General features: G+C 42.4%; 1 protein-coding gene across 15 annotated transcripts in view; it reads right to left on the minus strand.

The window, feature by feature from the left end:
* The window catches only part of RALGPS1 (Ral GEF with PH domain and SH3 binding motif 1), a 540,676-nt gene that overhangs the window by 410,811 nt on the left and 108,984 nt on the right, over nt 1-20,881 (minus strand). For all 15 annotated transcript variants that reach the window (XM_073640264.1, XM_073640270.1, XM_073640276.1 and 12 more), the window contains 2 exons: nt 15,824-15,931; nt 10,340-10,390 (listed from right to left, as the gene is read on the minus strand). In XM_073640264.1, the coding sequence (XP_073496365.1) occupies nt 10,340-10,390; nt 15,824-15,931 (159 nt within the window). The remainder of the gene's footprint in view (nt 1-10,339; nt 10,391-15,823; nt 15,932-20,881) is intronic.

The following is a 20,881-nucleotide window of genomic DNA, read 5'->3' on the forward strand; positions in this document are numbered from 1 at the left end:
AGGACAGACATTTATAGGACATTTCATAACTTTCCTAAATTCTTATGAAAAAATATTCCCCACAAATTGCATTGAACTACTGTACCCAATTTATTATATATTTTAGGAGTTGGAGTTGGTCCATTTTATACCAACTCCACCAAAATGCGCTCCACAGCCCTGGTCGGGAGAGGGGAAATTAAAGGGAATGTGTCACCCCCCTGGGCGATATCAGACCTCTAACTATGGCCATACAGGGTATAGAAGAGTAAATCTATACTTACCTGTATGGCCCATAGCAGAGGTCTGATTGCCGAGAAATCTGGTTTTATAAAGTCTGCTTTCCAGAGGCTTGGCGTCCAGGGGACGCCAACCAAGCCCTTCCTATCTGCTTACTATTCCTCTAAATCGCCACCTCTGTGCTAAATTACCATATTCCCCCCCTCCCCTGTACGTCACAGGGCCCTGTGACAGGCTCTGTGACGTGCCCTCCTTAGCCTCCCCTCCCGCGCAAAGCGCCGCTCCCATGGAGCACGCTTTGTTTCCCTCCGGTCCCGTTTGGCTGCGTACTGCGCCGCAGCCTTGTATTGCGCAAGCAACGGTGAGTCACTGAGACTTCCGCTCCGCTGGCAGTACACAGCCAAACGGGGCCGGAGGGAAACAAAGTGCGCCCCATTCTCTGCAATCAGACCACTGCTATGGGCCATACAGGTAAGTATAGATTTACTTTTCTATCACCTGTATGGCCATAGTAGAGGTCTGATATCGACCAGGAGGGTGACACATTCCCTTTTAGCCACAGGTCAATAAGATAAAAGCAATTCAGAACTGGCCGCAACCGCTTTCCAAGAAGCAGATGAGAGCGTTTCTTGGAATTATGGGATATTACCGGCGGTTTATCTCAAATTTTGCGATGATTGCCGCACCACTGACGGACCTTCTGAAAGGCACAAAATCAACTGTGGCGAAATGTACAGTTGAAACAGAGATGGCGTTCCAACAGCTGAAGCTGGCACTCTGTAAGCAGCCGGTACTGGTAGCACCAGACTTTACTAAAGAGTTTGTGCTCCAGACAGATGCCTCAGAAGTTGGCCTAGGAGCCACGCTATCGCAGGAGATAAATGGGGAAGAGCATTCCATCCTGTATATGAGCCGGAAGCTCTGGTCCTGTGAGAAAAATTATGCCATTTTGGAGAAAGAATGCTTAGCCATAAAATGGGCTATAGACACGCTAAGATATTACCTACTTGGCTGAAAGTTTAAATTGGTGTCAGACCATGCCCCTTTGAGATAGTTAAGGGAAAAGAAGGGTAAGAATGCCCGAGTAACTAGGTGGTTCTTAGGTCTCCAAGACTAATTTTCACTTGGAGCATAGACCCGGGAAGTTACACCCTAATGCTTATGCCCTCTCCACAATTCCCTGCTTGGTGTCTGAAGGTGCCCAAACCTCCGCCTTTGGCAGAGGGGGGAATATGTGACAGAGTCACTTGTATTATATGCGAGGGAAGGTATGTGTCACTCCGGATGCTCTCCTGTGTTAACTGAGACCTACTGAATTTCTGCCAGCATGTTATATGCTGGGGGTTAACTCTTTTAAAGGGTGTGGTTTTATAGGAATGACGTAGAGTCACTCCCCATACCTCCACCTCAGGTGTGGCTGAGCAAGCTTTAAATGTTCAGTCCTGTTTTTTTCTCTCTGTGTTGTGTTTAGAGAGGCAAGGTCTCCAGACTGGACAGCCATAGCTCAGGAAGGAGCTGGAGGCTGGACATAACCTGTGTGGGCGAACCGCACACACAAATATGGATTGTGCTATTGTTTATGTTTTGTTTTGTTGTTTTGCCAGTAAGGCCATGTTTATTCTTTCTGCAGTTGCAGGGCTTTATACCATATAATAAAGCCTGCAGAGAAAACCAGGTTCCTGAGTCTACTTCTAGAAGCGGCCGAGCAAGTCGTCCTACCACAACGTATATATTATATTGGGGGACAGGCACTTATACCACTTCTTTCAAACTATTATACTACCCCACTTTTGGCAAATGTTTTCTAATTAAGGCAAAATCAGAGACTTTTTATGAAATATATATATATATTCTCCAACGCAGATCACTAAAAAAGTGTACTGCAAGTAAAAAAAAAAAAAAGGCTTGCTAGGATAGTAATAATTTCCCACTAAAAAATGAAATGCCGCCATGTAATGATTTTCTGCAGCGAGCACACACCACAGACCTTTGTATAAATAGATACTTTGTACATATTAGCTTTACTGCTGACTATGAGAACATTTGCGCTACCATACAAGGTGTTTTTCTGCTGTTTCCTTGCCCCACTTATAAGTTCACCTTTGTGCCCACTGCAGACATGAAGCGAGACAGAGCGCTGTCTTCATTTTATACACTAACATACGCTTCAGCAATCTTTTATTAAAACCATTTGGCTAAGAGCTTTAATAAAGTGCTTCTCATAAACCTGTCAGGAGAAGATTGCTCTCATCTACAAATCCTCTGCTGGGCTAATTCCTGCGTGGTTTGTCTGCATGTAATTGTTACAGTCTTAGGTAAAATACAATGGATTTAATAATATACATTTATAAACTGAGCGGACTATATGGCCATGTGTATATTCCTCTTACTATCACTTCTGTGAACAGTGAGAAGCAGCAATCCTCCCAAAGAGCCTTGTAAACCATAGACTGTCAAATATATTACAAGTATTTCCAATAGTTACCATTAAAAAAAAATTATGGGAGGTCAGTAAGAAAAGCTACAAGAAGCCAATCCCATGCATAGATAGGGCAGGATTCTGAAGAACCATTAAAAAGGCTTGTCCACTACTATTCAAAATAGCCCAATGTATTTTTATGATGAAAAGAAGCTTCTTTCTAATTAATTCCCGCTGCAGTTTCTGCCCGAGAGCGGCGCTACCGCGGGCCGCTCACAGGCAGCACGTGACCCCCGGCTGACGTCACATCAAGTGAGGCGTGACTCAGTGCTGGGGTCCCCGGGCAGCTGCTGGGTTGTGGGCGGGGTTACCTCGCGTGTCACACTCAGCATCCACCACGCACTTTCCCAATGAATGGGGAGAGGCAGAGTGAGCGGTGGATGCTGGGTGTGACGCGCGAGGTAACCCCGCCTACAACCCAGCATCCACTGTGGAACGAAGAAGAGGGACCCTCGGCTGCATCCGGAATCATGACGTGACATCAGCGGATGTCACAAGCTGCCTGTGAGTGGCCAGTGATAGCGCCACTCACAGGCAGAAACAGCAGAGGGAGGTAATTAGAAAGAAGCTTCTATTCAGCATAAAAACAAATTGGGCTATTTTGAATAGTAGTGGACAACCCCTTTAACATTAAAACTGTGGGTGCATTTAAGGCCTCAAAATTAGGGGCAGCTTCAACATCCTGAACTAGCAAACAGGATCAATCTCTTTTTTTCAGTGTCTATTGTGTTAATAGGGTTTTTAAAGGGATTTTCCCACAAACAAAAGTTAATTTTAAAAATTGTCTGTGTCTGACTGTGTACGGAACATACCACAGCTCCTGGGCAGGGGAGGAAGCAAAAGACAATACAGACATTACAGCAGGAGATCACAGAGGATTCATATTGTGAGGTAAAATATTGTTTGAAAACAGGCAATGAAATATTTTACCTCACAAAATTAATCCTTGGCCATCCCCTGCTGTAATATCTGTATTGTTTATTGCTTCCTCCCCTGCCCAGGAGCTGTGGTATGTTCCGTACATGGTCAGACACAGCCAATTTTTAAAATGAACTTTTGTTCGTGGGAAAACCCCTTTTGCCTATGACTACAATACTGATGGGAAAGGTTATCAATATTAAGTGAATGGTGTCCGACACCTTGCACCCAAACAGATGATCTGTTTGTGACACAGCTCTACATGTGGGACTGTTCTTGGGTACTGCAGCTCAGCTCCCATATATTTCAATAGCAGTGTATGAGCAGCAAACAGCTGATCGGTGGGAGTGCCAGGTGTCGGACTCCCACTGATTTAGTATTGATGACTGATCCTAATGATAAGTCATGAGTAGAAAAATGGATCCAGCTCAACCTCACATAATTCCACTGCAGTCCGGAGCATGGACAGCGTCAAGACGCGATAAAGCCAAAACAAGAGAGAGAAATCCAGGTTCACAAATGTGCAATCTTCTTTATTGATAGACAAGTATAAATCGGATGACAGATTAAAACTTTATGCTGATAACATGGCTATAACATCTACGCGTTTTAGGTGCTCATGGCACCCTTAGTTATGACTGAGGGTGTCGAGAGCATGTGAAACACGTAAATATTATAGCCATTTTATCAGCATGAAGTTTTAATCTTTGTGATTCGATTAATACTCATCAATAAAGAAGACTGCACGTTTGTGAAGCTGGATAAGTCATCAGTACACACAGTACAGACCAAAAGTTTGGACACACCTTCTCATTTAAAGATTTTTCTGTATTTTCATGACTATGAAAATTGTACATTCACACTGAAGGCATCAAAACTATGAATTAACACATGTGGAATTATATACTTAACAAAAAGTGTGAAACAACTGAAAATATGTCTTATATTCTAGGTTCTTCAAAGTAGCCACCTTTTGCTTTGATGTCTGCTTTGCACACTCTTGGCATTCTCTTGATGAGCTTCAAGAGGTAGTCACCGGAAATGGTTTTCACTTCACAGGTGTGCCCTGTCAGGTTTAATAAGTGGGATTTCTTGCCTTATAAATGGGGTTGGGACCTTCAGTTGTGTTGTGCAGAAGTCAGGTGGATACACAGCTGATAGTCCTACTGAATAGACTGTTAGAATTTGTATTATGGCAAGAAAAAAGCAGCTAAGTAAAGAAAAACGAGTGGCCATCATTACTTTAAGAAATGAAGGCCAGTCAGTCCGAAAAATTGGGCAAACTTTGAATGTGTCCCCAAGCGCAGTTGCAAAAACCATCAAGCGCTACAAAGAAACAGGCTCTCATGAGGACCGCCCCAGGAAAGGAAGACCAAGAGTCACCTCTGCTTCTGAGGATAAGTTTATCAGAGTCACCAGCCTCAGAAATCGCAGGTTAACAGCAGCTCAGATTAGAGACCAGGTTAATGCCACACAGAGTTCTAGCAGCAGACACATCTCTTCAACAACGGTTAAGAGGAGGCTTTGTGCAGCAGGCCTTCATGGTAAAATAGCTGCTAGGAAACCACTGCTAAGGACAGGCAACAAGTAGAAGAGACTTGTTTGGGCTAAAGAACACAAGGAATGGACATTAGACCAGTGGAAATCTGTGCTTTGGTCTGATGAGTCCAAATTTGAGATCTTTGGTTCCAACCACCGTGTCTTTGTGCGACGCAGAAAAGGTGAACGGATGGACTCTACATGCCTGGTTCCCACCGTGAAGCATGGAGGAGGAGGTGTGATGGTGTGGGGGTGCTTTGCTGGTGACACTGTTGGGGATTTATTCAAAATTGAAGGCATACTGAACCAGCATGGCTACCACAGCATCTTGCAGCGGCATGCTATTCCATCCGGTTTGTGTTTAGTTGGACCATCATTTATTTTTCAACAGGACAATGACCCCAAACACACCTCCAGGCTGGGTAAGGGCTATTTGACCAAGAGGGAGAGTGATGGGGGGCTACGCCAAATGACCTGGCCTCCAGAGTCACCAGACCTGAACCCAATCGAGATGGTTTGGGGTGAGCTGGACCGCAGAGTGAAGGCAAAAGGGCCAACAAGTGCTAAGCATCTCTGGGAACTCTGGGAACTCCTTCAAGATTGTTGGAAGACCATTTCCGGTGACTACCTCTTGAAGCTCATCAAGAGAATGCCAAGAGTGTGCAAAGCAGTCATCAAAGCAAAAGGTGGCTACTTTGAAGAACCTACAATATAAGACATATTTTCAGTTGTTTCACACTTTTTTGTTAAGTATATAATTCCACATGTGTTAATTCATAGTTTTGATGCCTTCAGTGTGAATGTACAATTTTCAAAGTCATGAAAATTCAGAAAAATCTTTAAATGAGAAGGTGTGTCCAAACTTTTGGTCTATACGGTATGTCCTGGCCAACCCCCTTAAACTGTAATTGTCGTTTTCATTTTTATTTAATAGATTAATAGTTCACATGAAAATAAGCAACTTTGTCATATATCTTATCAGAGAGATCTACTTCTTGCTCTTTCAGAATAGATCAGTCATTATCAAAATTCTCAATTCGGAGGTAAAATCTGTATTCAGTGAAGACACTTTCCCCTTATGAAGCCTATACTGGAAAGTTTGGAGTAATATCCAGGCATGTATTTTTTAATGTTTGCACCCCTCCTTTAGCTTTCCAAAAGTTTCAACATTCCTTACTTGACATTACTTTTCAGTTTTCTTATGGATTTCATTAGTCGTGAGCAGACCTTTACCCGTACTTCTTAACTTCTGACATTCTTTTTGAAGAAGGAAAACTTTTCCAGCCCAGAAACGTATGACCGCATGTCAGCGCTCATTACATGTCACATCTCCCTGTATTGTAATAATGACATACACCATACGGCGAAAGCTAATGGAGAACGTGGTGACGGAGTTGATAACAGCTGTGTGTGCTCACGTGGAATTGTTTTCAATCAGTAACAGGATTGTGCAGAGCTGCAAGCAATCACCCTGGAGCAGGGAGCTTGGACAGGGTTAAAAGGTCTGAAGGTAAAATTAGTCACTTGATATATTCATCATTTTTTTGGGGGCAGTCACAGGCCAATGTTAGCCACTATCCAAATCTTTGCTCACAGTCTGCTTGATTTCCTTCTAGCTCTTTTTCTGACCACTCACAGCCTTGAAATACCACTGATCAAACACACAGTGTATGCCAGCGCCAGGCTCTTATACTACATATTACACCGGGATTACGAAGACGTCAATGGTTTCCAAGAATATCTGCCTCTTACATTAGGAATTTCTGCATTTCCTCCTAAAAAAATCTCTTTAAATTAAATTAGGAACAAGTTATAATCACGCACAACTTGGTTCCAATTCTGCCCAATAATGCATCACTCATAATTCACAGACCTACATTAAATGCATTTCTACAGACCAGGAATAGAGAAAAAAAATCAGCAGTAATTAGAACTTCTTTCTTTTATCAAGATATTAAAGGGCATATGTCACCTGATTCATGCTATCATAGGATTGTAGCTAGGTGCATAGTTTGAAGAGCCGATTGGAGACCATAGCCAGACAAGATTAGTCTGATGACTCACCCCCCCACTGCTCTAGGTGATTGACACACGTAGGAGAGACCTGTCAACCACTTGTAGCGGCATGAGGATCTTCAAATGCCACAGCGTTTCAGAGAAAAATATACTTGGCTGCAATTGTGAGGCCAGGCTGATTCATGCTGACTGTGATTTGGGCAACATGAATCAAATGGCAGATTCCCTTTCAAGGTGTTGTTCACTATCTGTACAACCCCTCTTTTTAAATTAAGTCACACATGTAAAATAAAAATAACAGATACTCACCCCCCGCAGCGCCTTCCAGCAATATCGGGCAGAGTCTGCAAGGGTTTGCAAGGCATTGCTATGCCATGTGAGCCCTGCAGCCAATTACTGGCCATTGTTGGATTGCAGCGCTCTCATTTCTTCCGCTTGTCCAACATTCGTCCAAGGGAAGTGAGAGCGCAGAAGCCCAATAGCAGCCATTGCTTGTGTGGCACAATCATGTCATACGTGCCCAGGGAGACCAGCACCTATATCAGTGGAACAATTTTTTTTTTTATTTTTTTTTTAACCTTTTGAACAATATGATCTGGACAGACCCTGGTTTTCGCAAAATAGAGGTAAATAACAACGGTAAAAACATCCTGGTTGAAAGGGATACGTCTCAGCAGGTTTATGTTGTCCTATCCCTTCCATACAGGCACCATGCCACAAATTAGGTGCAGGTTACTATATAGGTAGGACATTATCACTTCCAAGCTCGACGGAGACCACAGCAGTGGCGGTGCTGAAGTAGTGGGAGTTCGGACTAGTAACATTGCTATCACTACTCTTTTTAATAATATGGCAATAAATGCCTTTAACCTTTTCCATCTGCAGTCAATTTTCATTTTTTGCACTCGTTTTTTTTTCTCCACTTCTTGCAGGAGACATTTTTATTTTTCCATAAACATAGCCATACAAGGGCTTGGCTTTTGTGGGACGAGCTTTAGTTCTGAATATCAGACTTCACTTTACCATATAATGTACTGAAAAATTGGGGAAAAAATCCAACTGGGATGAAATGGTGAAAAAAGTGCAATTGTTTTTTTGGGTTTTGTTTATCTGACAATTATTGTGCAGTAAAAATGATCTCCAGGTTAATACAATTATGGTGATGCTAAATTTATGTACCGTAATATTATTTTATTTAAGTGCTGAAAAAAAAAATTAGAAATTTGTTTAAATTAAAAAAAAAAAGAAATATTGGTTTGTGTCAATATTTTCTAAGATCCATAACTTTTATTTTTCTGACAATTGACCTGTGTGAGGGCTTGTTTTGTCTATGGCAAGTTGTCCTTTTGATTGGTACACAACATTTTGGTTACTTTTTATTGCGTTTTTTGGTGACGCGAGTCTACTACAATTCTGGCGTTTTAGTCTACTTTTATTTTACGACATTTACTGTATCAATTAAATAATTTTATATTTTGACCAGAATCCTGTAGATACAACTATATTGAATGTTTTCTTTCTTTTTTATCTTTAAAAGATAGAAAAAGGTGATTAGAATTTGGATGTTTTTTATGTGTTTGTCTTCATAGGACTAGAACCTACGATTGTAACAGTCTCCTTTGAGCTTCACAGGAGTACAAACATGGCAGCCACATGGGACCCCCGGCCTGCCATGGCAACCTGTCAGAGACCCCCGATCATATCATGTAGTGGAGGAGGGAGTGATGGCATCTAAACAGACGCACAGGGTGGACTGTGCGTGCCTTAAATATTGGTATCAGAGATTGACACAGCATTTAAGGAGTTATAGAGCTGCTGTCATAGCATAACAAGCCGGCACCTGCCAGGTATGGCGCAAGCTGTTTTTAAGCATGCTCTATAAAACAGTATCCAGCAAACTGTGGTATGAACAGGTCCTGACTCAATCGCTAACAAGAAAATGAGCAAACGAAACTATGATTAGCTCAATGGGCTACAGACCACGATCCAATGTAGCCACTGTACTTCATGATAGGTACGCTGACTTACTGTGACAACAATGTGTCCCTTGCTGGATAGAAAAATACACAGAACATGCATCATAATAAACAATATTAAAAGTTAACCATTCCCATTTATTAACACCAAAAGATTATTCCCATATACCACAACTTATTTATACTAGCTGTTTTTTCAACTCTGCAATGCCCATTACAATTTAGGATAAGGGAATAATTTTTTATGAAAAGATAAAAAAACTCACATGGATCTTTCCCATTCTCGTTTATACAAAAAAAAAAACGAAAAAGAATATAGTGTCCACTAACCCATAGTCTTCAATTTCACATAATGTTTAATGCGGTTTTAATCAGAGCAGTTTTTGTTCCAGTCAATTTAACCGTAAATGTAGCAGATTTAATGGTGGGTTTAGTCCTCGCTCTAAAGTTCCATGTTTAATAAAAATCAAGGAAACCGATACCCTGCCGTCCGTCATGTAATGCGCTGGTCCCTCCATGACATAAGATAGTTTGGCACAGTTTAGTCACAGGGGGCCTTTCTTCTACTTTATGCACCTCAGGGTAACATCACTTTATTCAGGTCTACAGTCCATGTAGTGAAACGCAGATGCTGGAATATATTCTTTATTTTTTTTCTTTATGTTTTTTTGCATGTCAGTTGGGGTGCACACGGGAAAAACACTGCATTTTAGAGTCCTAATATCTCAGTCACACATTGCATTTTTTTTGCTTGTGGTTTTTGATCTGCAGTGTGTAATTAAAATAAGATGTAGCATGTAAATTCTCGCTTTTTTACTTATTTTTATTCCTCACTGAGATCAATGAGTCTCTTAAAAAGCCAAGAAAAGTGTTGTGTGAGAACATACAAAAAAATATAGACCTAACACTTGTGTCTTCTGCCAAAACATCCCAAGGGCCATATCAGAGTCACTTGATGTCGGTGTCCTGAAGAAAAGTCCTGGCGGACTACAAAAGACACTAGGTTGCCCTCCTAATATATAGCGTAAGCACAAATTAATTCATTTATCTCTAAAATTGTTGGGACATAAATGGATACATAATTGTGGACACAAATACTGAATGATCACATCTGCCACCAGGGGATGTCAGGACGACCTCATACACATTAGACTGTTCACCATGGTGCCAGACAACAGAGAGCGGGACTTACCTCTGGCAGGATTGCTTTGAATACTGGAGCATCCATCAAGGTTATCTGGCTCTAGATTGAAACAAAGAAGGCAAGTAACTAACAGGAAAGCAATAACGATAGGCAATGGCTAAACTTTATTACAGGACAGACCCTATTGTGGTTAATTGTTGTTCTTTCAAGATCACAAACAGATATGTAGCGCAACCTATGAATTAACATTTCTTTAGGGGTAGCTGTCTGAGAGCACATGGTGAAGGGGTTGTCCAGAATTAGAAAAACATGGCTGCCTTCTTCCAAATATAAGGCCACTCTCGGGCTACAGGTTGTGAAGTTCAGCCCAATTAAAGTGAATAGCGTAGAGCTGCGATACTACACACGACCTGTAGACAGGTGTCAGAAATTTTTTGGGAAAAAGGCAGCCATCTTTTTCAAATCCTGGACAATCCCTTTAAGGAAACAGTCTGTCCATACAGCTCTAATTCCAAAGATCAAGCAAGAAAATGACAGAGGAGGTCGAGGCCAAATGCTGTGCAGGGAAATGCAGATTGGCCCTATTAAACTGAATGGTGCCGGCTGCAGTGTCCCGCACACCTGAGAGGGAAGGAGCATCACTGCCACACTACACTAACCCTTGAGGTCCACATTTTCTGGTGCAATCGATCACAAAATGACAGCATTTCCTAGTGATAAGCCAGTACTGGGTAAGATTGGAAAACCACTTTAACTATGCAGAATGAACACTATATTAAAAATAAATATATAACTACATACGCTGCTCAAGAAATAAAGGGAACACTTAAATGACACAATATAACTCCAAGTCAATCACACTTCTGTGAAATCAACCTGTCCAGTTATGAAGCAACACTGATTGTGAATCAATTTCTCCTGCTGTTGTGCAAATGGAACAGACAACTGGTAGAAATGATCGGCAATTAGCAAGACACCCCCTATAAAGGAGCGGTTCTGCAGGTGGTCACCACAGAACATTTTTCTGTTCTCATCCTTTATGGCTGTTGTTTTGGCCACTTTAGCATTTTGTCATTGCTCTCACTCCTAGAGGTACAGTGGCATGAGGCGGTGTCTACAACCCACAGAAGTTTCTCAGGTAGTGCAGCTCATCCAGGATGGCACATCAATGAGAGCTGTGGCAAGAAGGGTAGCTGTGTCTGTCAGCACAGTGTCCAGAGCATGGAGCAGATATCAGGAGATAGGCCAATACACCAGGAAACGTGGAGGGGGCAGTAGGAGGGCAACAACCCAGCATCAGGACCGCTACATCCTCCTTTGTGCAAGGAGGAACACGAGGAGCAGCGCCAGAGCCCTGCAAAATGACCTCCAGCAGGCCACTAACATCCATGTGTATGCTCAAACTGTCAGAAACAGACTCCATGAGGGAGGTATGAGGGCCCAATGTCCACAAGTGGGTGTTGTGCTTACAGCCTAATACCGTGCAGGGCGATTGGCATTTGCCAGAGAACACCAAGATTAGCAGATTCCACACTGGCGCCCTGTGTTCTGAGAGCAGGTTCCCACTGAGCCCATGTGACAGAGTCTGGAGACGCAGTGGAGAACGTTCTGCTGCCGGCAACATCCTCCAGCTGGACAAGTTAGGCAGTGGGTCAGTAATGGTGTGGGGAGGCATTTCTTTGGAGGGCCGCACAGCCCTCCATGTGCTCGCCAGAGGTACCCTGACTGCCATGAGGTACTGGGATGAGCTCCTGAGACCTATTGTGAGACCATATGCAGGTGCAGTGGGCCCTGAGTGCCTTCTGATGCATGACAATGCTAGGCTGAAGTGTGTCAGTAGTTCCTGAATGATGAAGGCATTGAAGCTTTGGACTGGCCCGCCCGTTCCCCAGACCTGAATCCAATCAAGCACAACTGGGACATAATGTCTCGTTCCATCCACCAACAGACTGTCCAGCTGACTGATGCTTTAATCTAAGTCTAGGAGGAGATCTCTCAGGAGAACATCCACCGCCTCATCAGAAGGATGCCCAGGTGATGTAGAGAGATCATAGGCGCGTGGAGGCCACACACACTACTGAGCATCATTTCCTTGTCTTGAGGCATTTCCACTGAAGTTGAAGTCTGTAATTTGATTTTCCACTTTGATTTCGAGTATCATTGCAAATAAAGACCTCCATGGGATATTAATTTTGATTTACATTGATCATTTTTATGTTTTATTGTTCCACGATGTAATGAACAAAGATATGTAACTGGAATATTTAACTCAGTGATACAGTGCCTACAAGTAGTATTCAACCCCCTGCAGATTTAGCTGGTTGACACATGCGGAATTAACTTGGCATTGTGACATTTGTACTGTAGATCAGCCTGGAAGTGGGAAATGCACTGCAGCAAATTTTTTTTTTTTTTTTTTAAAAATCGTTAAAAGTTAATTCAGAGTGTCATTTATTATTCAACCCCTCAAACCACAAGAATTCTGTTTGGTCCCCCAAAAGTATTAAGAAGTAGTTCAGGCACCAAGAATAATGAGCTTCACATGTGTGGATTAAAGATCTCTTTTGCCAGCCTTTTCTGACTATTTAAGACCCTCCCCAAACTTGTGAACAGCACTCAGACATGGTCAACATGGGAAAGACAAAGGAGCATTCCAAGGCCATCAGAGACAAGATCGTGGAGGGTCACAAGGCTGGCAAGGGGTACAAAACCCTTTCCAAGGAGTTGGGCCTACCTGTCTCCACTGTTGGGAGCATCATCCGTAAGTGGAAGGCTTATGGAACTACTGTTAGCCTTCCACGGCCAGGACAGCCTTTGAAAGTGTCCTCCCGTGCCGAGGCCAGGCTTGTCCGAAGAGTCAAGGCTAACCCAAGGACAACAAGGAAGGAGCTCCGGGAAGATCTCATGGCAGTGGGGACATTGGTTTCAGTCAATACCATAAGTAACGTACTCCACCGCAATGGTCTCCGTTCCAGACGAGCCCGTAAGGTACCTTTACTTTCAAAGCATCATGTCAAGGCTCGTCTACAGTTTGCTCATGATCACTTGGAGGACTCTGAGACAGACTGGTTCAAGGTTCTATGGTCTGATGAGACCAAGATCGAGATCTTTGGTGCCAACCACACACGTGACGTTTGGAGACTGGATGGCACTGCATACGACCCCAAGAATACCATCCCTACAGTCAAGCACGGTGGTGGCAGCATCATGCTGTGGGGCTGTTTCTCAGACGAGGGGCCTGGCCATCTGGTCCGCATCCATGGGAAGATGGATAGCACGGCCTACCTGGAGATTTTGGCCAAGAACCTCCGCTCCTCCATCAAGGATCTTAAGATGGGTCGTAATTTCATCTTCCAACAAGACAACGACCCAAAGCACACAGCCAAGAAAACCAAGGCCTGGTTCAAGAGGGAAAAAGTCAAGGTGTTGGAGTGGCCTAGTCAGTCTCCTGACCTTAACCCAATTGAAAACTTGTGGAAGGAGCTCAAGAATAAAGTCCACATGAGACACCCAAAGAACCTAGATAACTTGGAGAAGATCTGCATGGAGGAGTGGGCCAAGATAACTCCACAGACCTGTGCCGGCCTGATCAGGTCTTATAAAAGATGATTATTAGCTGTAATTGCAAACAAGGGTTATTCCACAAAATATTAAACATAGGGGTTGTATAATAATTGACCCACACTTTTATGTTTAAAATTTAATAAAATTCAACTGAGCAACATAACTTTTTGGTTTGTAAGATTTATGCTTCTGTTCATAAAACCTACTCTCGTTTGCAGTTTGAAGGCTCTAACTTATTTGCATCTTATCAAAGCAGCTAAATCTGCAGGGGGTTGAATACTACTTGCAGGCACTGTATCTAAGATGTGGTATTTTAGTGTTTACTTTTTTTTGGGGCAGTATATAATATATAATTTTATTTCATTCATTCAGATCTAGGATGTGTTATTTGAGTGTTCCCTTTATTTTTTTGAGCAGTGTATATTATATATATATATATATATATATATATATATATATATATATATATATATATATATATATATATATATACATACATATACACACACACACTGAATACTTTGTTCTGTACAAAGTTGAATGTGCTGACAATAAAATCACACAAAAATCATCAATGGAAATCAAATTTATTAACCAATAGAGGCCTGGATTTGGAGTCACCCCCAAAATTAAAGTGGAAAACCACACTACAGGCTGATCCAACTTTGATGTAATGTCCTTAAAACAAGTCAAAATGAGGCTGAGTATTGTGTGTGGCCTCCACGTGCCTGTATGACCTCCCTACAATGCCTGGGCATGCTCCTGATGAGGTTGCGGATGGTCTCCTGTGGGATCTCCTCCCAAACCGGGACTAAAGCATCCGCCAACTCCTGGACAGTCTGTAGTGCAACGTGACGTTGGTGGATGGAGCGAGACATGATGTCCCAGATGTGCTCAATCGGATTCAGGTCTGGGGAACGGGTGGGCCAGTCCATAGCTTCAATGCCCTCCAAAGAAATGCCACCCCACACCATTACTGACCCACTGCCAAACCGATCATACTGAAGGATGTTGCAGGCAGCAGATCGCTCTCCACGGCATCTCCAGACTCTGTCATGTCTGTCACATGTGCTCAGTGTGAACCTGCTTTCATCTGTGAAGAGCACAGGGCGCCAGTGGCGACTTTGCCAATCCTGGTGTTCTGTGGCAAATGCCAAGCGTCCTGCATGGTGTTGGGCTGTGAGCACAACCCAGATCTGTGGACATGGGGCCCTCATACCACCCTCATGGAGTCGGTTTCTAACCGTTTGTGCAGACACATGCACATTTGTGGCCTGCTCGCGGTCATTTTGCAGGGCTCTGGCAGTGCTCCTCCTGTTCCTCCTTGCACAAAGGCGGAGGTACCGGTCCTGCTGCTAGGTTGTTGCCCTCCTACGGCCCCCTCCACGTCTCCTGATATACAGGCCTGTCTCCTGGTAGCGCCTCCAGCCTATGGACACTACGCTGACAGACATAGCAAACCTTCTTGCCACAGATCGCATTGATGTGCCATCCTGGATGAGCTGCACTACCTGAGCAACTTCTGTGGGTTGTAGAGTCCGTCTCATGCTACCACGAGTGTGAAAGCACAACCAACATTCAAAAGTGACCAAAACATCAGCCAGAAAGCATTGGTACTGAGATGTGGTCTGTGGTCCCCACCTGTAGAAACACTCCTTTATTGAGGGTGTCTTGATAATTGACAATAATTTCCATCTATTGTCTATTCCATTTGCACAACAGCATGTGAAATTGATTGTCAATCAGTCCATCCCGATCCGTTAGAAAGGAGCCCCCCAATACATGCACAAGCCAGACCAAAAGAAAAAGATGCTTCTTAATGCCACTCTCAGCTATGGTTAATTGATGAAGACCCCAAATGAGGGACCCCCTACTAGTAACCCAGAAAGCAAATTACAAGGTATTTGATCAAACCTTTAACTAATATATAACATAACCTAGACTGGAAATAAATAATCCAATGCTTACTGCAAACTCCTCAGGAGTCACTTTCAATACATCGAACACCACAGCATCATAGCTCTTATTGGCATAGTCGGAACTATGTCCGTCCAAAGAGTCCGAGCTGCTACTCCCCTAAAAAAAAGGAAAGTTACATAGTAAAAAGGCTAAGAATAAAACAGAAGTCATCATTATACTGCAAATCCATTGCTTCTCTTTAGATAGCAATACTAATGTTCATGTAGGTACTCATCGCTATAAAGGGGTTAATGCATTGCATTCAAACATTTTCTTTTTTTTGGTAAATGTACCTATTTTTTCCACATTGCGCAACCACAATTATATGTTCTTCTTCCATACTTTATTCCATTTGTTAAATTGTCACATTATTTTCCCATTATCTACAGTTGGAAGGACTTATGGTTGAAGTTCAGTCTTTCTGAAAAAACTTTAAAGACCATCAGGGTTTCTCCGAAACCATAGAATTAATGTAACAAATAGCAGATCCCATGGCAGAAGCTATAGGTGTTTACAGTTGCTGATACAGAAAGCAGCTAAGGGTATCCGGTCCATTACATCATTTGAAGATCCATTTTATTATAGAAAAAGCATGCAAGGACATGGTCCGACTAACGATCTTTTGTCAATATAGATTGGATTGGCCAATGTATGTGTATGGGGGCTTTTAGCCCCAATTATGTGCCATTCAAGTGTTTTGCAAAGCTGGGTGGCAACGCTGAAGCTTAAATATTGGCTATGGATGTGGTCACTCAGCTTTCTCAGACACAGATATAACGATGAAAAGAATATTACCAAAGTCAATAAATAGCTAAAATTATTTGTAGGATTATTAATGAGGTTTGCGGATTTAGGGGTTCTTGCACAAAACAGATGGGATATTCCTATAAAGAACGTGGATTAGAGGTCTTACTCAACCCAGCATCACATCTGACTCAGTGCCATATTTTCTTTCTTTATAAATAAGTTTTCCCAAAGGTTTTTCTAGACTGGGAACGTCTGCATCATAAACCATTAAAGTTACTGGAATTTACATTAAGACACTTGGTAAATCCCACCGCTGGTCAACAACGTGAAACTCTTGTAGGTCGGCTGTGGCCAGGAATGTAAATCGATGCCTTTACACAGTCATGCAACATTAATTTGTAGACTGACTGCCCTGAAAAAAAGAAGGCTCTGTACACTGACACCCAGAGACAGAAAGGTGATTAAATATACAGTCTGAAGAAATTACCCAAATGATATGTACCAGGGAGAGATGATTGAAACCTTATAAAGCATATATAGATCCGTAACCTTGCATCATAGGTTCTCTCCGGTGACATGCCAGTAAAGTAATGCATTGTAAATGGGCCTGGCTTGTGGCTACCGGTAAATTATACAGAACAGATTTACACAACTTTGTGTCAATAGCACATTCATCTTTTAGACGCTTTGCTCGGTATTGAAAGAGAGGCATATTCAGAGTCAAGGGTGAAAGTTTTGTGTCCAAAATGAGGTGGGGGTAGGATTTTGAAGACATCTTCAAGTAAAGTTGCAAAATAATTTCAAGTCTTAAACCCGATGTTATGTTTCTGAGGTAATGTGAAGTAATGATACTGAAATTGCAAGCAAGTCCTGAATTTGTGTAACGGGTTAAACCTCTCAGACATCAGCACCAAAGTTTTTATCACAGAAATTAGACATGAGAATTCGGATTCAGGCTGCCTTTGTCCGGTATCCATTCCAGTCCTCCGTGGCACAGGTATTCACCTCTGCTCCTGCCATCGTGGGTAGAGCTGGCAGTTACTCGGCGTGGTGAGCTGCAGATTTTATTGATACCTTTTTTGGGTAAATACAACATTTTGATCGCTTTTTTTTTCTTTTTTTATAGGAGGTGCGAAAACTGAAAATTGTCAATTCTGGAATTTTGATTTTATTTTTTCTCTTTCCAGTAATTATTGTAGGGGTTAGATCATTTTGTATTTTGATAGATCAGATACTTATTTTTTATTTATTTTCTAACTGGGAAAAAGGAGTGAATGAAACTTCTGTATTACATATACATACAATATACAGCATACAGTTGTGCTCAAAAGTTTACATACACTGGCTGAATTTTTCCTTTCTTGGCCTTGTTTCAGAGAATATGAATGATAATAAAAAAAAAAAATTTCTCCACTCATGGTTATTGGTTGGGTGAAGCCATTTATTGTCAAACTACTGTTTTCTCTTTTTAAATCTTAATGACAACCAAAAAGATCCAAATGACCCTGATCAAAAGTTCACATACCCTGGTGATTTTGGCCTGATAACATGCACAGAATTTGACACAAATGGGTTTGAATGGCTACTAAAGGTAACATCCTCACTTGTGACCTGTTCGCTTGTAATCAATGTGTGTGCATAAAAGCTGAGTGAGTTTCTGGGATCCAGACAGACTCTTGCATCTTTCATCCAGCCACTGACGTTTCTGGATTGTGAATCATGGGGAAAGCAAAAGAATTGTCAATGGATCTATGGGAAAAGGTAGGTGAACTATATAACACAGGAAAGGGATGCAAAAAAATATCCAAGGAATTGATAATGCCAGCAGTGTTCAAACTGTGATTAACAAATGGAAAATCAGGGGCTCTGTAAAAACCAAATCACGGTCAGGTAGACCAACAAAAATTTCGGCCACAACTGCCAGGAAAATTGTTCGGGATACAAAGAAAAACCCACAAATAACATCAGCTGAAATTCAGGACTCTATGAAAACTAGCGGTGTGGCTGTTTCAAGATGCACAATAAGGAGGCACTTGAAGAAAAATGGGCTGCATGGTCAAGTTGCCAGAAGAAAGACATTACAGCGCAAATGCCACAAAGTATCTCGCCTACAATACGCCAAACAGCACAGAGACAAGCCTCAAAACTTCTGGAACAAAGTAATTTGGAGTGATGAAACCAAAATTAAACTTTTTGGCTTCAACCATAAACGTTACATTTGGAGAGAGGTCAACGAGACCTATGATGAAAGGAACACCATTCCTACAGTGAAGCACGGAGGTGGATCGCTGATGTTTTGGGGATGTGTGAGCTACAAAGGCACAAGAAACTTGGTAAAAGTTGAAGGAAAGATGAATGCAGCACGTTATCAGCAAATACTGGAGGCAAATTTGCACTCATCAGTCCGGAAGCTGAGCATGGGACGTACTTAGACGTTCCAACATGACAACGATCCAAAACACAAGGCCAAGTCGACCTGTCATTGGTTACACCCTCATATTCTCATTCCCTTGCTTGTCCGATGGTGTGCGCATGCGCACTCTAAGCGCTTGACGTCTTCCGGTCCAGTGCATCAGGAACTCCGTGTCATTGGCTGGATTATCATTCAGGCATGATATAAAGAACACCTCCCCATTCCTAAAACCACGCCCCTCAGAAAAAGCTAATGGCGAAACGGCGGCGTCGGGGGCCCGGACACGTGCGAACCTGACAGCAATTTGTAAGCATAATCCACCTCTATTTCTATGTTACTCTTTGAAAACATCTCTATTTCTATGCACCTTCTATAGTACAGTATATGATTATACCATGGCATTGATATGCTTATATCCCTTCATTGGGGATTATAATTGGGCAATCTGTTTACATTGCACTGTGCACTTTACTTTAGCCCAGAAAGATTACTTGTGACCATATATATGTACTAACCCTCTACTTTTCAGGTATGCCCTATCATGTAGGTGTATTAAGATATAGTTATTTATTTCTTATTTATTTTTCTCACCATAATTCCATAGCGCTTTACAGACATTATGGGCACTGTCTCCATTGGGGACAATTTAAATTCCCTATCAGTATGTCTTTGGCATTTGGGAGGAAACTGGAGAACCCAGAGGAAATCCACAGAAACACGGGGAGAACATACAAACTCCTTGAAGATGTTGTCCTTGGTGGGATTGAACCCAGGATCCCAGCGCTGCAAGGCTATAGAGAGATTCTAAAACTTACATTGTTGTGGTGATTTTTCAAGACACTAGAGGCCCTTTTTTTTTAGCCTTTTTCAGCCTACACTAATTGGCCAGGTAGACCACATTCAGGAAACAATCCTGAATCACTTCCCCCAATACGTGGTGATATTCAAAGTCATACACAGGCTGTGGCGGCACTACTTGCTAAGGTGGAAGATTTAGACAATCGCCACAGACATAGAAACATTAGGCTGGTCGGAGTGGAGTACCGCAAAAAGTGGAAGAGGGAGACCCAGAAAGTTTCTTTGTAAAATGGCTTCTAGAAATCTTTAGCAGAGGATCTCACACCCCTTTGTTTGCGGTACAGAGGGTATAAAAAGTTCCAAGGAAGCTGGGGCTGGTGGGTAGATCTCCTCGTCCTATCTTGATTAAAATCCTCCATTACAAGGACCATGACTTTATACTAAGGAAAGCTCAGGAGAACCAAGACAGCCTTGGAGGGCAAACAGTGTCCTTTTTTCCGGATTTCTTGGTGGATGTCCAGTGCAAAAGGCCTCTTGGACATTAATAAAAAGAATTGGAGGGCTGGAATTACAATATTCCATGATTTTTCCCGCTAAATTGAGAGTGGTTGCTCTGAGCACTACTACATATTTTTGAATCTCCCAAGGATACCCTTAGATGGCTGGACACCCAACAGAGGCAGATTCGATAAGAAAGGAATGCCAGAAGAGACTGAGATTTGGGAGTTTCTGATAGAAGAAGTTTGAAAGAACTTTGATTCCAGGATTATTGGGTATTTGGTCTGGATCCTAGGCTCCTTCAGGAAACTGGGCGCCATTTTCTCTTTTTTAAGCATTTAAGTGGGGGGGGGGGGATGTTTTTAGCAATGGAACGACCACTGTTCTAGAGGGTTATGCATGTTTTTTTTGTGCGTTTGTTTTCCTACAGCGAGGGAGCATATTGGCTGGCTAAGTGGTCTTATTGGCCTCATCCCTTATGTGTATGGGCAGGTTTACAATACTTAGGGAGGGGGAAGGTTGTTGATGGGTGGGATTAAGGGAATGTGGGATCAGATTTCTTTCAAGATATGCTAAAAATCTGATCGAGAGCATGCCCGGAAGGATTCATA

Source organism: Phyllobates terribilis, unplaced genomic scaffold (assembly GCF_046119375.1).
Source record: "Phyllobates terribilis strain yellow unplaced genomic scaffold, ASM4611937v1 Scaffold_7__3_contigs__length_470593459, whole genome shotgun sequence".
In the NCBI taxonomy this organism is placed as follows: Eukaryota; Metazoa; Chordata; class Amphibia; order Anura; family Dendrobatidae; genus Phyllobates; species Phyllobates terribilis.